Source organism: Eulemur rufifrons, chromosome 16, assembly GCF_041146395.1.
Source record: "Eulemur rufifrons isolate Redbay chromosome 16, OSU_ERuf_1, whole genome shotgun sequence".
Taxonomy (NCBI): Eukaryota; Metazoa; Chordata; class Mammalia; order Primates; family Lemuridae; genus Eulemur; species Eulemur rufifrons.
Genome location: NC_090998.1, coordinates 50,169,520 through 50,186,718, shown reverse-complemented (window position 1 = coordinate 50,186,718; position 17,199 = coordinate 50,169,520). Strand labels below are relative to the sequence as shown.

At 41.2% G+C, this 17,199-nt stretch overlaps 1 protein-coding gene across 2 annotated transcripts in view; it reads right to left on the bottom strand.

The window, feature by feature from the left end:
* Positions 1 to 3,276: 3,276 nt before the first annotated feature.
* The window catches only part of TBC1D30 (TBC1 domain family member 30), a 35,602-nt gene continuing 21,679 nt past the window's right edge, over positions 3,277 to 17,199 (bottom strand). The window contains exons 9-12 of one of the 2 annotated variants that reach the window (XM_069490371.1): positions 12,484 to 12,596; positions 10,370 to 10,509; positions 7,382 to 7,588; positions 3,277 to 4,261 (exon numbers count right to left, since the gene is read on the bottom strand). In XM_069490371.1, coding sequence (XP_069346472.1) covers positions 3,477 to 4,261; positions 7,382 to 7,588; positions 10,370 to 10,509; positions 12,484 to 12,596 — 1,245 coding nt within the window. In that variant the 3' untranslated portion in view covers positions 3,277 to 3,476. The remainder of the gene's footprint in view (positions 4,262 to 7,381; positions 7,589 to 10,369; positions 10,510 to 12,483; positions 12,597 to 17,199) is intronic. The other variant, XM_069490372.1, reaches the window with a different exon arrangement.

The following is a 17,199-nucleotide window of genomic DNA, read 5'->3' as shown; positions in this document are numbered from 1 at the left end:
CCTGGGTGTGTAGTAGGCTGTACCATCTAGGTCTGCATAAGTACACTCTGTTGTTTGCATAACAGTGCCTTTCCCAGAAACCTATCCCCATCGTTAAGCGATACATGACTGTAGTTATGTTAATCAGTGGTCACCAAAACTAGTTCAACATTAAAATTACTAAGGGATGTTTCTTGTTTTGTGGTTGCTTTGTTTTGTTTTAATATAGATTCCTGGACTCTCCAGGGATAGGGAGATTCATGGGTCGAGGTACCAGCTAGTTTCCTCCCAGAAAAGCCTTTGGCTCCTTAATGGAATTGATTCACCTCCTTCCCAGCAATCAGCATTGCCTAAAGGAAAACTAGAAGTGTCACAGCATGAATGCAAATATTAAGAAACAGTTGACTTTCTACACACACACACACACACACACACACACACTTAAGTAAACTCTGCTTACTCATATTTAGGAACCGGCTATTCTGCAAGTTCCGGGTGGGTCATAGGCCACCCTGCAACCCAGTGATTAGATTCGGGGAGAGGAGCTTACTATGCTGTTTCCCTGATTCATGTGACCGAGCTGGGGAGGGAGAGGTGAAGAGAAAAGAGAAGGGAAAAAGGAATGTGGCAACAATGTTCCACCCATGCACTCAGAAAACAGCACAACAGCTACAACAAAGAGAATCTTTATGCATATATCTTTGTAATCAATACAATTCTTCAGAACGAGACAAAAAAAGGAATACAATATTCCAAACAGTTACAGCCGATAGGGTAACATTACAAACTAGGTTTAGATCATCTGGAGGCTTTTGTAAGAGGACAGAGGTGCAGAGGCATCGGAATGAGTCAGCTCCCAGCAGAAGTGCTAAGAGGCTACAGACATATCTAAAAATCAAGAAACTGCTACTTGTTAAGTACTTCTGGTGTTTGCATACAGTGTCCAATACATAGGGAAGATAGCAAGTCTGTACTGGTCTTTGTACATGCTGTGTGGTAGAGGCTACTGCAGAATTCTTTATTTTCTAACGTAGGCAAGGCTCATAAATTGACCAACTCACACTGTGATGACTTGGTACAACGCATGCATGTTAGTGGTACAAGAGTGCTTTAACAGGAATCTGTTGGATTTTTAAAATTCTGACAAGGTAATTTTTATCTCAAAGGACTATCATCCTTTCAGTTAGTTATTCATTCATTCTTTCAACAAATACTTATCCCAAACCGTGAGCCATTTTATCCATCCCCTTCTCAGGAAGACCAACCCTGGGAAATGGGTGAGGAGAGAGAGTTCGCAGGGCACAACGTGTGCTGTTAACACTAAGACAGCTGGTAGAGGGCAACGGTACATCCCTAAGGACTCGGTGGAAACTGACCCCCCCACCAAATTACCCGTCTCCTTGAACCTCGCCCATCAGGGAGCTAGTGAGCTGATTCAAGAGAGGAAAGAACAATTCTCATGTTCTCCTTGCGGGATGTCAAATCAGACAGCCATTCTGACTCATTGGGAAGGGGGAGAAGAAAAGACTATGAGGTGGAATCATTCTTATCTGTAAAGTTTAGCAGAAGGAAGAGACTTGTGTCATTTGCTTCACTTTGGAAAATGCAGTGGGTTTCCTGGGGGTGGTATGCAAAGTAAGCCCAACTCTCCACCCACACCCTTCCCGAGAAATAGGCTGCGGGCGTGGCTGCTTTTTGAGAAGCTGCGTGCTAACTTCAGATGGTACAGAATTCAAGACCAAAACTGCAGCAACTTATTAGTCATATTTTCCATCTTCGGTTCCTTTGGGGGTAAAAATACCACAAAGGGGATAAAATAGCTTTTCTCACTGAATATGACATTCTTATGTTTTGTTCAAAAAAGCCCACACAACCACATTCTCCACTTTATTATAAAAATTAGTACCTCTTATAGTAAAAGTCCTCTCCCAAATTATAGCTTTGGTTTCAGAATTAGCAACCCAATTAGCTCAAATTAATATTGACTTCATCAACAATACTCCTGCAAGCATCACCAAAAGTCTTCCAGAGATGAAGATAAAGATGCTAAGTCTATTCTGCTAATGATGGTGGGGAGAAGGGGACTGAGGAGGGAGTCTTTTGTTTAGCCAAATGGCAGGTGCATGAAGCATTTTAAAATCCCTTTTCAGGATAAGGAAGTCCTGTGAAATGCCATCACAGGACTCTGTACCGTCTGGAGAAAGGTCCTTTGAGTCAGGAGGGAGTATAGTGAATGGCTTCCCGGTCTTGGTTTTGACATCTATGTAGCCAATGCACCTGTGTACAAAGAGCATTACACCTACCTATTGCACTGGAGGAAACGTGGCTAAGCCACATGGAATACCAGGAGGATTTACCTTGAGTAACTGAAGTGCTACTTCACCTCTGCGTGGCTCAGAGTTCCCATCTGCATAGTGGAGACAAGAGGTGCTCTCTCTGACCCGCTGGGCCCAGGCAGGAGTGGGTGAGAGAAAGCTAGAAAGCACTGGGGCCGTCTCTGGAGAAAGGCAGTGTTCAAGTAACAAAGTACTCAGCGAAGGACTCCAATCAAAAAAGCACAAAATTCAAGTAACAGAGTCACAGGTGCTGTGTTCTGGCTTCTGAGCAGAGGCCTTGTGCGTCTACAGTGGAGAGCTGGTGGGTGAGTGGGCTACACGGCGTGGCGGAGGATGCAGGTCGAGCGCCACGGGGAGCCCACCAAGTTATCCGCACCACTGAGGACCACAGCTCTCCTCGAGAGGAGAAAACGAACCTCGGGAAAAGCTGAGTGGCATGAGCAAGCTGTTCAGAGCAACTGCTTAAAGCATACCCTATGTGTTTTCTCTGCAGAAGATCTTCAAGCTGGTTATGAGCCTAAATTTCAACAGATTAAAGGTTTTCTCCATTTTGCAGGTAGAAAGGTAAAGAAAGGCTATCTAGATTTTTCTCCTACACTTTAGCATAAGAAAAAAAAAACAATTTTGAGACTGGCACTGAGGAAAAACTCACACATACAAACAATCCCTCCAACAGAGCATGAAGAGGAACATCAGGAAGTTTTTTGCAACAAAGAAACTTTCTTTTTACAGTTTCTGTTCTAGCAGGCTGGTATGTGCATGCTTGAGTATTAGTATAACAACACTCAGAGAACTGGAAGGTTTGGGGGGTGTTGTCACAGGGACCCTACGGCCCTCAGAACAGGAGGATGGAAGAAGGAAGGTTAACAGTATAGGTTTACATTCTTTTCTAAGTAGCTCACAATGAAAACTTGGGAAAACTTTACACTTTAAAACCACAATATTTATTTTGCCACAAGAATCCACTTCATCAGTTATCACGTGGATGGGAAAATCTCCCTATTTTAACTCCCATTTTAAAACTTCCAACCCCCACTTTATGCACTGTTGCTCATCTCTGAACCTATCTATTGGACAAATAAAACTCTTTTGGAGCCATTCAGCAGGAACCTTTATGCCACTAGGAAAAGGTGAGTCTAGATACAAAGTTTCTGGGGGACGTCATCGTTTCTTAGTGCCACTGTTTCCACCGCCGGATTTGCTGAAGCTCCGGCTCATCTGGGGAAAGTGCATAGTTGGGGTTCTTTCTGTAGGTCCATATAATCCCAAATTCCTGGCGGTGGCTGACTTCCGCAGTGGCTTCACGCTGGGAAAGGGGCTAAAGATGGTTTTGGAGTTGCTGCCTTGGGGAGCTTTGCTGGTGGCTTTGTTTTCTCCGGGTGCATCAGGTGACTCTGGGAAGTGCTGCTGGCGGGGCAGGTGTGCCCTGGGCTCCGTTTCAGTAGCAGCAGCCCTCTGGTTCAGTCCCAAGCCCTCCAGCTTCACCTGGACCGCAGACACATCCACTACGGCATCTGCGAACACCGGCTCTGGAGATTGCCCCTCGATTGTCCTGCCAGCGCTGCCCTCGGCGCTGCTGCCTTCTCTGTGCCCTGTCGCCGCACAACCAGAGGAGAGCGCCTCTGCTGCCCCCAGGTTGTGGGTCTTGCAGGCCTCGTTCTGCTCTTCTATCAGCCCTATTGTGTCCCCACAGCCCAGATGACTCTTGGTCCTCGGCATGTTCTTTTTGTGGACGCGGATGTGAGTTCGCCAAGGAGAGTTGAGCTTCGTCTTAAGGTCTTCGTAGGGGACAGGAGATATTTTGCCTCCTGTGTGACCGGGGATGTGGATGACAGCATTCTTGGCAGCTCTGTTTGTCATTTTCATCTTCTTTCCTAAAAGAAGGTGGTTTATAACTGGAGAATTGTTTACCTGAGACGGGAGAATGCTGGTCACTGGCCCTTTGTCTGAAAGAAATGTTGAAAGGTAGTGTGAAATGTACCACAGAGAAACGCATCGCTCACAGATCAGAAATCACGTGGTGGTCCCCCCATCCGCCACCACCCCATGTCCCTTCCCATGTATTTCCCAGGGCTTGGCAGAATCATGTGACTGAAGACAACAGAAACTGAATTCAACCCAAAGAGAAGAGCAGGCTGAAGATGAAAAAAAAGGAATAGGGTCTGTGACCCTTCATTACTAATTACAGCCTGGACTCCCTAATGTCTTTTACAGACAGCTTCTGTCCCTGAGCAGCAACCTCACAGGTCTTATACCTAGAAAATCTTTGAAGATTTTTAAGGTAATATGACAAACACTATGACCATATGGATTATCATCTGTCAGCTTCAGAGAGGTAGGAAAAGAACACACTGCATATTACAGAGACAGCAAAATGAGAGACGTGATGAGAAGGGAGTGAAATTACAGCTATCCAGTGTCTGGCCCTAGGCATGAAAAACCACTCCTGGGTCCCCAATGGACTTGGAAAGCCAATTGAAAAGTAGAAAGTAGAAATCACGAAAAGCTTTGTTGTCCTAGAGGGCGCTGTTGTCGTAGTACAGTCCTCCCACAGCTATGACCATGCCCCGCTCTCCAATGCCACATTCAACACACTCAGTCCCAGGGATGACAGCAACAGCCAGAAGTCGTAGGGAGAAGGCCTCCCCGTCTTTGTGTGAACTTCATTCCTCCTTGATGCCCAGGTCATCTGGCTAAGCTTCCTCCCACCCTTCTCTACTGTTGTCATTTACCTCTGGTCACACTCCAATATTGACTGAAAACTCTGACAACTGTCTCTTCTTCACCTCATGTCCTAGCACCTCCCTGGGCTATTTTCCTGTCACTGTGACTGGCTTGGCCATTACCTATTCTCATAGTTCCTCAACCTCTCCAGCTCCATCCTAAACCTTATCACCTGGCTCTACCTTATATGAAAAATATTTAACTCTAATATTCCTCTTTGACTCTTCTAGCTCCCAGGCTCTCAATCTAACAATGCCCGTACTGAACCACAGACACTTCTGGTTCCTTCTCATAACCCCTTGTCTATCTTCAGCTTCCTTCCATCCCAACGCTGCCAGATGCGTGACTGACCACCTGGACCACCGCCTCACCAATAACCACACGCTCCAGGCAGCCCTACCCCTTTGTCGTATATTACTGGCACAGCCCCAACCATGGTACACAATCCACATTCTTGTTTTGGAAACCTGGGCCTTCAAATTCATGGCTTCCTATTTTGCTGGGTCCTCAATGCCACTAAACAATCTTTTCCTTTTCCTCTCCTTTCAGTGCAAATCTTCATTACTTTAAGTTCCCATTTACTCCCAACCCCAACTTACTCCCAGCTAATAACTTTCCCCAATTTCTCTATGAAAACAGAAGCTCTCAGGTTTGAAAGGCCTCTACTTCCCATCTTCCCTAACCTGGGAAGCTGGTACCTCAACCACCATCCTCACCACCTTCCGTTAAGTCTCAGAAGCTGAGGTCTCTTGTTCACATTTAATCTCTCCACCTGTGCGCTGCTAATCCTGCCCTATACCCTCTCCTCTAAAAGCTTGCCACTTAAAGTACGGTCCCTACCTGGTAGCATTAGCAGCACATTGTTAGAAATGCATCATCTCAGCCCCACTCCAAACCTCCTGCGACAGACTCTGTAGCAGATCCCGCAGTGATTTACATGCACACTAAAGTCTGAGAACCAATGCTCTAGAACTTTGCCTTTGAGCTCTAATCTCTCCCTTAAAGAGAACCACATAGAACATGATCTAGAACAGGGGTCAGCAAACTTTTCCTGTAAAGGACCAGACTGTAAATATTTTAGCCACTGTAGTGTGAAAGCAGCCTTACACGACTTGTAAACAAATCGGTATACCTGTGTTCCAATAAAACTTTTTTTACAAAAACACACAGTGGGCAGGATTTGGCCAGCAGACCACAGTTTTCTGACCCCTGACTGGAGAGTATAAGCCTTGGGGCTGATTTAGTATGCAGTGGTGATTGTCCACCATCCCAAAGACTCGTATAGTGTAGTTGAAAAAGCCTATATACAAAGAATGTGGGTTGCAGCCCTGGCCTGACCACTCACTATAGCTATGTAACCCTGGACAATTGCTAAGCCTTCCTGAATCACCATTTAAAAGAAGATAAGACTAACTGTCCTTGACTTCCTCATAGATTTGTTTTTAAGGACAAATGTGGAAAGGTATGTGCCAATGTTTTTGAAAATTAAAGTGCTGTAATTGTTAGTTTCTTTTGTGATTGCTTTCTTAATGATTCAGGATACAGTGAGAATCTTCCAGAAGTTGCCTATTCCTCTCTGATAAATGGAAGGTATTAAATAAATTCAGTTTTTGTGCAAGATCAGTCACATGCTCACAAGCCACTTAAAAGCACGTCAAGTTTATATCTCAGTTAATTCTGGACAGGCATCATTTTCATTAGGGTATTCACTTAGAACATGAAAAAACAACTCCCAAATCAGTATATATTAAATAATAAAGCAGATCGTTCACTCAGATTTTTGGAATTAAAAAAAGAAAGGGAAGCCTGACAATCCTTGGAAAAGAGCATTTCCAGTTGCATTGTATTGTGTTCTTCATAGTCCACTCCCAAGACAGTGCTAACCCAACAGCAAGGCACAGGCTTTTTAATGTTGTTTTCCATTTTCTCTGATCACAACATCTGTTATAACACTACCTAAATGACTAGTGTATAGCTTAATTTACTAGTGCACAAATGACTAAATTCTGTTTTCAAAGGCATAAAATTTATGAGGCAATAGCTCCAAAATTCCTCAAGTCCAAGGATTGCATGGCTTTGCAACATTCTAATCATCTGTAAATCCCTCTCCACAAGCACACATAGTAGAGAAGCATTTAATACCATCAGCTGCCTGCTCTTTTTCTTCTTTAGAGCCTGATAAAATAAAATAAAAAATGAGATGCTAAATATGCTATTATCTCATGCCAGCTGTGTTTACAGATGCTGAACTACCGTTAGTAACTCTAACGCCCTCTAGGATCATTTGTTCTTCATTTCACGAGTTGTGATAGAGTTGAAATTGATTCCAGGAATCACATTACCTGCCCTGATGTACACCTGATGAACCTGCTGCTGTTGCTTCTTTTTAATTCGAGAGTACTGCCGCTTCAGTGCATTGATATCTGTGGTCATGCGCTCCATCATCATACTGTTAAAAGCTGCGTGGTATTCGCTTCGACAGGAATTGATTGCTCCTGGGCTCAGCTCTGCGATGTTATTAGATCGCAGACTCTGCTCCTCATTTGGCTCTGCACCCCAGGGAAGAGACACAGGCAGATGATCAGTGGAGGGGAACAGCATTAAATGGGAACTGACTGCACTACAACCTAGTGTAGTATCTTAACGCCCAGGAAATTCTAAAGCACAAAACAAACAAACAAAAAAAATGTACACTAGAATTTGTCTAGTGCTTATTTTGATTTGCTCCTGAAAATATTTCTGCATTTTCTTTTTAACCTAACTGTGCGTCTGAAATGACCTGTGTGGGTTCATTGTTTGATTATGTTACCAGTTTGTTCATTAAACAGACATAAGATCAACTGCCTCTGGATAAAAATCACTACCATTTTCTAAGAGTCCCTTAGAAAAATATAACTCCAGAGATCTAAAATCATTGTACAGATTTCCACACAACTGCATGAGGATTTATAAGGGACTGATAGTTTGTAGAATTTAGACTGTCATTAAAAGTTTTTCTTAAGTTAAAAATAGTAACACATTTTACATAATTAGCAAGACTTCCGACCACTGTATCACTGGAAATGAACGGTTTTTTCCATTTAACAAACAGTTCCTGTCTGCTATCTGTTGTTATGTTGGACATGGCTTCTGTTCCTATGACACCTACAACTGGCAGATTTGTCTCTTAAATAAAATTGAGATTACATCCAAGAAAGCGAAAGTTACCACAGTGGGAGTACACTCACAGACTGCACAGGCCAAAGGGGGAAAGAACCAGGCTGGGCTAGCACAATATGTAAAACTGATGTGAGAACCAGCTAAAAAAAAGTTGAGAGATTCCAACTATCCTAACATCTGATGAGCGTGTTATTCAAATGCTGAACATCTCATAAATTTACTTCATTTTTTTTTTTTTTTACTGAAATCACTTCTCTGAGGAGAAGAAAATTAGAAGGGAAACTGCTAATCGGAACAAAATCAACAAAAAAGACTAATGATGATGAAATTTAGGAGACAGTGATCATTTCATTCTAGAGCACATAACTGCACAGTAAGAAAAATAGAGGAAAAACTGGAAGATATACCCAGACTGCAGGAATGCAGATTCAAAAACTTTAGCATTAAAATATGTATTGACCCCACGGCTAGAAGGGAAAAGCTGAAATCCAGGCAACAAGAAAGGGGGAGGAGGGCAATTCAGAAATCAAGAAGACCCTGACTGGGTGCAGATTTTTAAAATCCATTTTAAAGGATGAGAGAAGAGCACATACCAAGGATACACCCACAGAGCAGTGTGAACCCCGCCATTAAGTAGGTTCAAACTCGAAACAAGCTGAGACTTGGAGAAAATACTCAAAACAATCAAAATTAAAAAAAAAAAAAAGGCAGCAGCTACCACCACTGCCACCTTCTACACAAGAACAACAGCAACAACCAAAACCTGAGAAGATACCCCCCCCAATTTGAAGAAGGCAGTGTAAAGTTAGCAGATGGCAGACAGAATGCAGAGGGCCTCACTTTTACTCTGTTCCTGTCCTCTCTCAGTGAGTTTCTATCCTCTTTGAACAAGGAGAATGACACTGCTGAGAATAACAGTCTCATCAGATGTTAGGATAGTTGGAATCTCTTAACCTTTTTTTAGCTGGTTCCCACATCAGTTTTAAACTAGAAGAGGTAGAATAAAGGAAGAGCTGCCACCAAAGGTGGGAAAGGACATAGTAGGAGAACCACAAACTTTCAAAAGAACTCATAGTATTGACGATGTCTTGACCACAGGAAGTCTATTCTATGCAGGGGAAAAAAAAAAACCCCACAAAAAATGGCATTTGATTCAGAGCACCACATTTTCAGAGGAATATTACCAAATTACAGGGTATCTAGAGGTAAACTAATACAATATTAAAAGGTCTAGAGGTCGTATCTTAAGAGAAGTACTTAGAGAAGTTCTGAACTTGAGCCTTCAAGAAAGCTTTGGGAGATATGATAGTTATCCTGAAAGATTTGAAGAGCTGACAGGTACAAGAGGAAATAGACTTATTCCGTTTTGTTCCAAAGGGAAGAACTATTAGAACTGGTTGGTGAAGGTTATCTCTTTGCAGCTAGAATTGAGAATCTAGCAAAGTATCTTGTGAAATAATGAGTTTCTTGTCACTCAAGAAATTCAAGAAGCTACCATAATGTTTTGGATTTAAAGGGTAATTCTATTGGAAGAGAAGCCAGTCTGGAATGAATTCAATTAAACTCAGAATATTTTAAGCATCCACTATATGCCAAGCTCTATGCTAAGGAACTCAGCATATAAAGTTGAATCAGATGAATGGGAAGCAAAAGTCACTGTACAGAAAAAAAGGCCAGGTGTGGTGACTCACGCCTATAATCCCAGCACTTTGGGAGGCCAAGGAGGGAGGATGACTTGAGCCCAGGAGTTCAACACCAGCCTGGGAAAAATAGCAAAACCCCATCTCTACAAAAAAATTTTTTTTAAATCAGCTGGGCATGGTGGTGCACAACTGTAGTACAGGCTTCTGGGGAGGCTGAACCAGGAAGATTACTTGAGCCCAGTAGTTGGAGGTTGCAGTGAGCTATGACTGGGCCACTGCACTCCAGCCTGAGGCCAATAGAGCAAGACCCTATCTCAGAAAAAAGAAATGTCTATTTATGCATGCAATGTATAATACAGAAAGATCCTATTATATGATAAAGTAACAGAAGATATTTTTATAAAGACTTTTAATAGTGATAATGAGTTCAGGAAATTACTGAGGCATCTATAGGATACAATAACAATACCCTTGTTACATAGTAAACCAACACATCGTGATAACCTAAATTAAGAGCTGCCTCTTTACCTTTAATTTGCTTTTGGTACTTCTGCAGTTCAGGTGCCAGGAGCCCACTGAAAGGTCCAAGACACCCAACTGCATTAACAATAGCATCTTCATCATCTGGGTCATTCTCTTCATCACTGTCTCTGATCTTACCATGTCGTCTTGGAAAACATAAAAAAAAAAAAAAAAGAAATATTCAAAGAAAATAGCGGTATTTTTAAAAATAATACAGTTTTGTGGCTTAAATGCCATACCTATACATAATTACTTTACAAAAAGTCTCCCTCCCATCTCTGTCCAACTTCTTCCCAGCTCTTGCCCCACCTGCTTCCCAGAGGTGACCATAGTTACCAGTTTCTAATATATTCTTCAGTTTCTCTATGTATAGATAAGCAAATAAACAATATAGTTTTATTTCCTCTTTTTGCATAAATATTGGCATACTATTTATACTCTTCTGCACCTTGCTTCTATTCATATAAGAAACCTTTCATACATAGAGCTTCCTTAACCTTTCTTCCAGCTGTATTGTATGTACATGGCCCATGTCATGGAACCAGGCTGCTAATGGTGCACACTTGAGTGCTTTCCAGTATCATACTATTATAAACAATACCACAATAAATAACTGTATACATACTGTGCTTTGTATGTCTACAAATATACCTGTAGGATAATTTATAAGGATAGAATTGCTGAATCAAATAATTTATGCATTGGTAATTTTGGTGAGCTTGCCAAATTGTCTGCCACAAATCTTGTAGTAATTAACCTCTTACCAGCAACACATAAGAGTGTCTGTTTCCCTATAGCCTTATCAACAGAGTGTATCATCAAGCTTTTGAATTTTTGCCAATCCTACAAGTAAAAAAAACCAAATCTCTATTTCTAGTTTTAAGTGGCATTTCTCTTAGTACTAATGATGTTGCCTTTTATGTAAACTGCCCATTCCCATCATTTCATTATTTTTCAAGTGGGTGGCCATTTTCTTATTGATTTCTAGTAATTTTATACATTAGAGATATCAATCCCTATTTTGTGTGGTATGTTAAAAATATTCTCCCACAAGTATTTTTAAGACTGCTTAAAAGTTTTGTTCTGGTTTGGTCATACAGAAAATTATTTCTAAGATACCTGGATTTTATTGTTTCCTTTGTTTTTTTTTTTTATTTTGAGCAAGTTATTAAGGCCTTCCCTATTCCAAAGAACTACAGGTATTCTTCCACATTTTCTTCTGCTAATTTTATTATTTCATTTTTCTTTTCTTTTCTTCTTCTTTTTTTTTTTTTTTTGAGACAGTCTCGCTCTGTTGCTTGGGCTAGAGTGCAATGGCGTCAGCCTAGCTCACAGTAACCTCAAACTCCTGGGCTCAAGCAATCCTCCTGCCTCAGCCTCACGAGTAGCTGGGACTACAGGCACATGCCACCACACCCAGCTAATTTTCTATTTTTAATAAAGACAGGGTCTTGGTCTTGCTCAGGCTGGTCTCAAACTCCTGAGCTCAAGTGACCCTCCCGCCGCAGCCTCCCAAAGTGCTAGGATTACAGGCGTGAGCCACCACGCTGGGCCCATTTTTTCTATTTAACACTTTTACCTATATGGAATTTATCCTGATATATAGGATGAGGTATAACTCTTTCTTTCTTTTCTTTTCTTTCTCTCCCTCCCTCCCTTCTTTTCCAGATTAGGTCTCACGGACTTATCACCATTTACTAAATGGTATATCTTTTCACCATTGATTTGATACAGTAATTTTTCATATACTAAATTCCTATACATTTCCTGTCAATTTCTGGTCTTTACTGTATTTTAAATCAGCCCATTTGTCTATGTGTGCACCAGTTCCACACTTTTAACTATTGAGATTTTCAATATTTGATATCCTTAAATAAGTTATGGGATTGCTAAATATCCATTCAGTTTATGCTCCAAACTTCTTTGGAAAGTATACTCAAAAGTCTCTCTTGAATTTAAATCAAAACCATTGGAAAAGAGACATTCATATTTTAAGTACCAAATTACTTCGAAAAATATTTTAGGGGTTTCATAAATATTAATTTATAATAACAAATTAAGGTATTAAAGTCTCCCATCATGAAAACAACAAAGCAAAAAGAAAAAAAAAAAATCCTTACCCAGAAACTGAGGTGGGTTTAACCGTGGCTGGGAATGGTGTAATGTTGTAGGTATATTTTTCCCTCAACTCTGCCAATTGTGGGAAAGGGAATGGAGCCATAGAATAAACAGTCTGAAAAACAAAAGCGAAAATGCCAAGTCTGAAACAGTAAGCTTAAACAACTCTTACCAATACTGGGAAGACATGAAAGTTTTAAGAAGTTGAGTGTGGAGAAGCAGACACTGCTTCATACATGGCAGGTGACAAAGATTCCACTTCAACATCTGCTTTCGAGAAAGACAAAAGAATGCTGATAAACCCAACTGTGTTCTCCGATCAACCCAGCTGCACCGGGCATTCCAACTGGTGAACTCAGGTGGGCCCATGGAGGCGTCTGACTTCTGTCATTTCATAGACGGGCCAACTTGGAAGTCCACAGATCCCTCTCACCTCTGTAACAGAGCACCCATAAATGTTCTTCATATGTAGTGCCTATTTTTCAAAGCTTTGATTATTTTTAAAGACATTTAATGTCAGCCTTCTGGATAAAATTAAGTCTAGCGGATGATCTTGTGATCAACAGCAAGTTTTCTCCAAAGATACCACCTTTTCAATGTCTGAGAACGAGTTCTAGGTGAAAATTGTTAGCTGTTGTTTTTAAAGGGGAAAAAAAAATAAGAAAAAAAGTGACAGGGTGTAAAGCACAGGCTGTTAAAAATCTATAAATAAAAATGGGGAAAAGCACCTGTACTTCCACCATAATTTCAAAATTATATATCATTCTATCAGCAAGAGGGAAGTAATCTTGTTTGCTCTCTTATTTTTATCAAAATTTAATGGCTCCAAACACATTCCTTCAATCCTTCAGGTTCTTATTTACCAGAAAATGTATATACATATATTAATCACACTTTCATTTCTCGCAGGAAGCCAATCAAATATCCTGATGACGCTTGTCTACAAAAATATTTTAAAGTGGTATTTTTCATTCCAGCAGGACTATTTTTCTGGAGGCATAGGAGATGCAGACATGCATGCAGGAAAAGGCAGGCTCTGAAAGGAGCTTATTGTGCTGCTGTTTCATTTTATAGCTCAGTGCACCACTGTAATGGTCCCCTCAATTTTGAATCTAACAGCCTGCACATCTGACTGTCCCCAAACTTCATGGTATTCGTTTATACTTTACTGTATCAGCCCAAGATTCCAAACAAGGTTCAATTCTCCGTGTTTACTGTGCAAAGCTACACAGCTTATAGGGACCACAGACATCCTGAGCTGTCCTATCACATGTGCAACATCCTTGATTATACCCAAAAGATGGAGAAGCCGTACAAATTTATTAACAGTCAACTGTGCCCTCAGAAAAGAAGCAGAAGGAATCCTCTGGCTCCCCTTAGCCTGAAGTGTGAGATTACATCAGTTCCCAACCTTTTCCTCATCTGCAAAAGGAAGGGTGTGAAACTCAGGTTACCTCTGAGAGCAGAGAGGGTAGTAAGAGCAGGATGAAGTCTATGAGAGTATTTACCTGTGCTGTTAATTTTTGCTGCTTAAGTTGGGTAATGGATATGTAGGTTTTGTTATATTATTCTTAATATAGTCTGTATGCCTGAAATACTTCCGATAATTTTGTTAATAATGTGGTCAGAATGAACGCTCGGGTTCATTGATCCCACAGAGGTATCTAACAGCTGCCTCGTGGCCACTGCAGAATTCCTCCCGGCTCTAATGTCTCAGCTCCACGCCCGCTTCTGAGGGAAAGCGAGAGGTGTGAAATCCTCTCTTCAGTGCCCTAACTTTAGATTTAGAGTGTGGCACCTCTGTTCAGGCTCAGGAGGAACAGCACTGGCCTGACTGTGTCTGACCACCGCACCCCAAACACCATCCCACAGTGGGGCCAAGAGTCAACCTGCCCCTCACTCATGTGAAGTTTTTTCTTAATGGTTTAGACATGTAAGAAACCTGTATGATTTGGATTCAACTTTGAAAGATGAGATTATTAATGCTAGGAATTTCAAAATTCCTTACAAGTGACATAAGATGTCTCACTGAAGACATTAAGTGGGGTGACTCACTGAAGATTCACCTGTGTTTTATTTTTTGCCAGTTTTGTAACAAGACATCAGCAAATTCCCTTGTTCAACCTTGGGAAGGAAGTTTATAAGAAAGGAACCGAAGCACAACCTCCTTCCCGCCATCCAGCCCCCGCCCCAGGGCAGACGGTCTGGGCTCTGAGCAAGCTCCTTCAGGGACACTCAGCTAAACATGCTTGACCAAAAAGAAAACTGGCTCCACTGAGCTTTCACCTTCTATTTAAGGTCTTCCTTTCTCTCACTTTTAGTTAGTCCTCCAAAGGAGAAATCGATGTTCCTGAAACAAACTTGTTTCTAGTATTTCTTCTCAAATATTCACTCACTTATTGGAAGGTCTCACATGTCTGAAGCCATGTTGATGGCAGAGGTGTAAGTATCCCAGGCACACCACCATAGCACTCAGGGTACCCAAAATCCTTTAGGTTTCCAACTTTATAAATTGGAGATTTAAACAGATTCCAAGAAAGAGATTTTACTAATCACTTTAGAACCAAACTATCGTACAGTAACAGAATTATAGGGTTAGAAATGAATTTAAACATAATTTGGTTCAACCTCCCTCCCAAGCAGGACCCCTTCTAGAGCATCTCCAACAGATAGCCACAGAGGTGCTGCTTAAACACTTCCAGTTACAGGCACACACTATTTTGCAGGGCAGACAGTTTCAATTTTTGACAGAACATTAAGCAAACATTATCCTTCTATTGAACATCCACACCCTTGTATTATAATTTCCACTCCATCACTGATGGAAAAAAGTGAACAGAGTAGGTCCAAAGGGAGATCCTGCCTCATGGTACATCAGAGCTCCCTCCAGATAACAATAAATCATTAACAAATGCTTTGGGTTAAGTTTTCCAAGGACCTACAAAGCCTTTTAATAACAGCATCTAACTTTTCTCTATGTTGCCCTCAAGGAATTTACAAGAGCCTCTGTCAAAAGTCCTGCTGAAATCCAGATACACTATTTCATCAGCATTCTCCCGATTTCTTTAACACTATTGATTTTAAAAACCCCAAACAAACATAAAAATGATCATTGCTAATAAGGAAAGAGTGATGTGATGTACAAGGGGGAACACACAGCACATAAATTTGAGTATGGCGCTTAGGAACAGAAGAAATGGGAAAGGCCAAAAGGGGAGAATCGTTTCATCTCTTCAGCTCAAAAATAAAGACCTTACATTCAGCCCACATTTTCATCTGGACCCATTCAGGTGCGCTGACAGATTTATGGCTGACCACAGCCAGCGTATAGCTACTGAATTTTTTTTAAGTGAATACAGAAAAGAGAGTGGCTTGAAATGACATTCACCATTTTTGTCCTTAACATTCTACGATGTCAAGGAAAACCAAGTCTATTTACTATCTGAACTACCAACGTACTCTTAAATTGGCAATTCATACTTAGGCACTGCTGTAAAGGAATTATATTTCCTTTTGCATTATTGACATACTTTACAAGAACCTTGAAAACATAAATTGTACAAAATTTAGGCTTAGTTCATCTTCATGCAGATGTTTTCTTTGAAAGGAGAAATGCTACTAAAATGGAATCTCATCAATCAACCCACAGCCTACAACTCTGCCTCTAGAATTCTCTTAAAGCAGAGTAAAGGCAGAAGGTGTATACATACATAATGAGTGCGATGCACACGGTCTAGGGGATGGACACACTTGAAGCTCTGATTCGGGGGGTTGGGGGAGGGCAAGGGCAATATACGTAACCTAAACTTTTGTACCCCCATAATATGCTGAAATAAAAAAAAACTATTAAATGAAAAATTCCAGAAATAAACAATTCATGTGTTTTAAATTTAAAAAAAAGCAGAGTAAAGAAGTGGTTCTTTCTCCTAATACGTAAAATTGGAAACTCCTAGAGGACAAAGATGGTCTCTCATGCCTGCTGGCAATGTTTAAACTTTAAGTGAAAAGAGATGTTGCCTTTTACTTCTAAAGAGGATTTTAGCTTTTAGGAAGACCTAGTTTGAATAAAGTGGAAGCAATGTGTTGGGTGATGGGGAAAGCCGTTAGGCTAGGAGTAGAGGCCCCAGGCCCCAGTCCTGGGCCTGCCTAAGAAACTGCCAAGTTGCCCAGTCTCCGGGTCTTAGTTTCTTCTCCATAAAGTGATAGAATTAGATGAATTGATCTTTAAGCTTGTTTTAACCCAGCATTTCTCTAAGTGTAATCTAAAAACCACCTGTATCCGAACCACCCATGGGCCACATATCTGTATTTTAATACTCTCCTGAGATGTTTCTTATACACAATGAAGTTTGAAAACCACTGTCTAATGTTCTGTGATTCTGTGTCCATGAGCAATCAGTTGTATTCTTAGCATTTGGCAGGTGCTATGGAGAGAGTAATAAGAAGCCCCTGTCATTAAGGAACTTGCTACTTCCTTAGAGAAAAATAAGAAACATACTTTAAAAAAAAAATACCAAACAATATAAAATAACCCGTAATTATGGTTAAATCAATAAACATTTTTAGCACTAAAAGAGGACAAAGGAGGACTGTCAGTGAGGGCCGACATGATGGAGGCTGTGGGGTGGGCGAGAAAAGAGGTCAGGCAGGTCCAGGTGGGCAGATGGGATTCCCACAGAGGGACCATCAAAGGGAGCCACAGCCCTGTCACCGGAGTG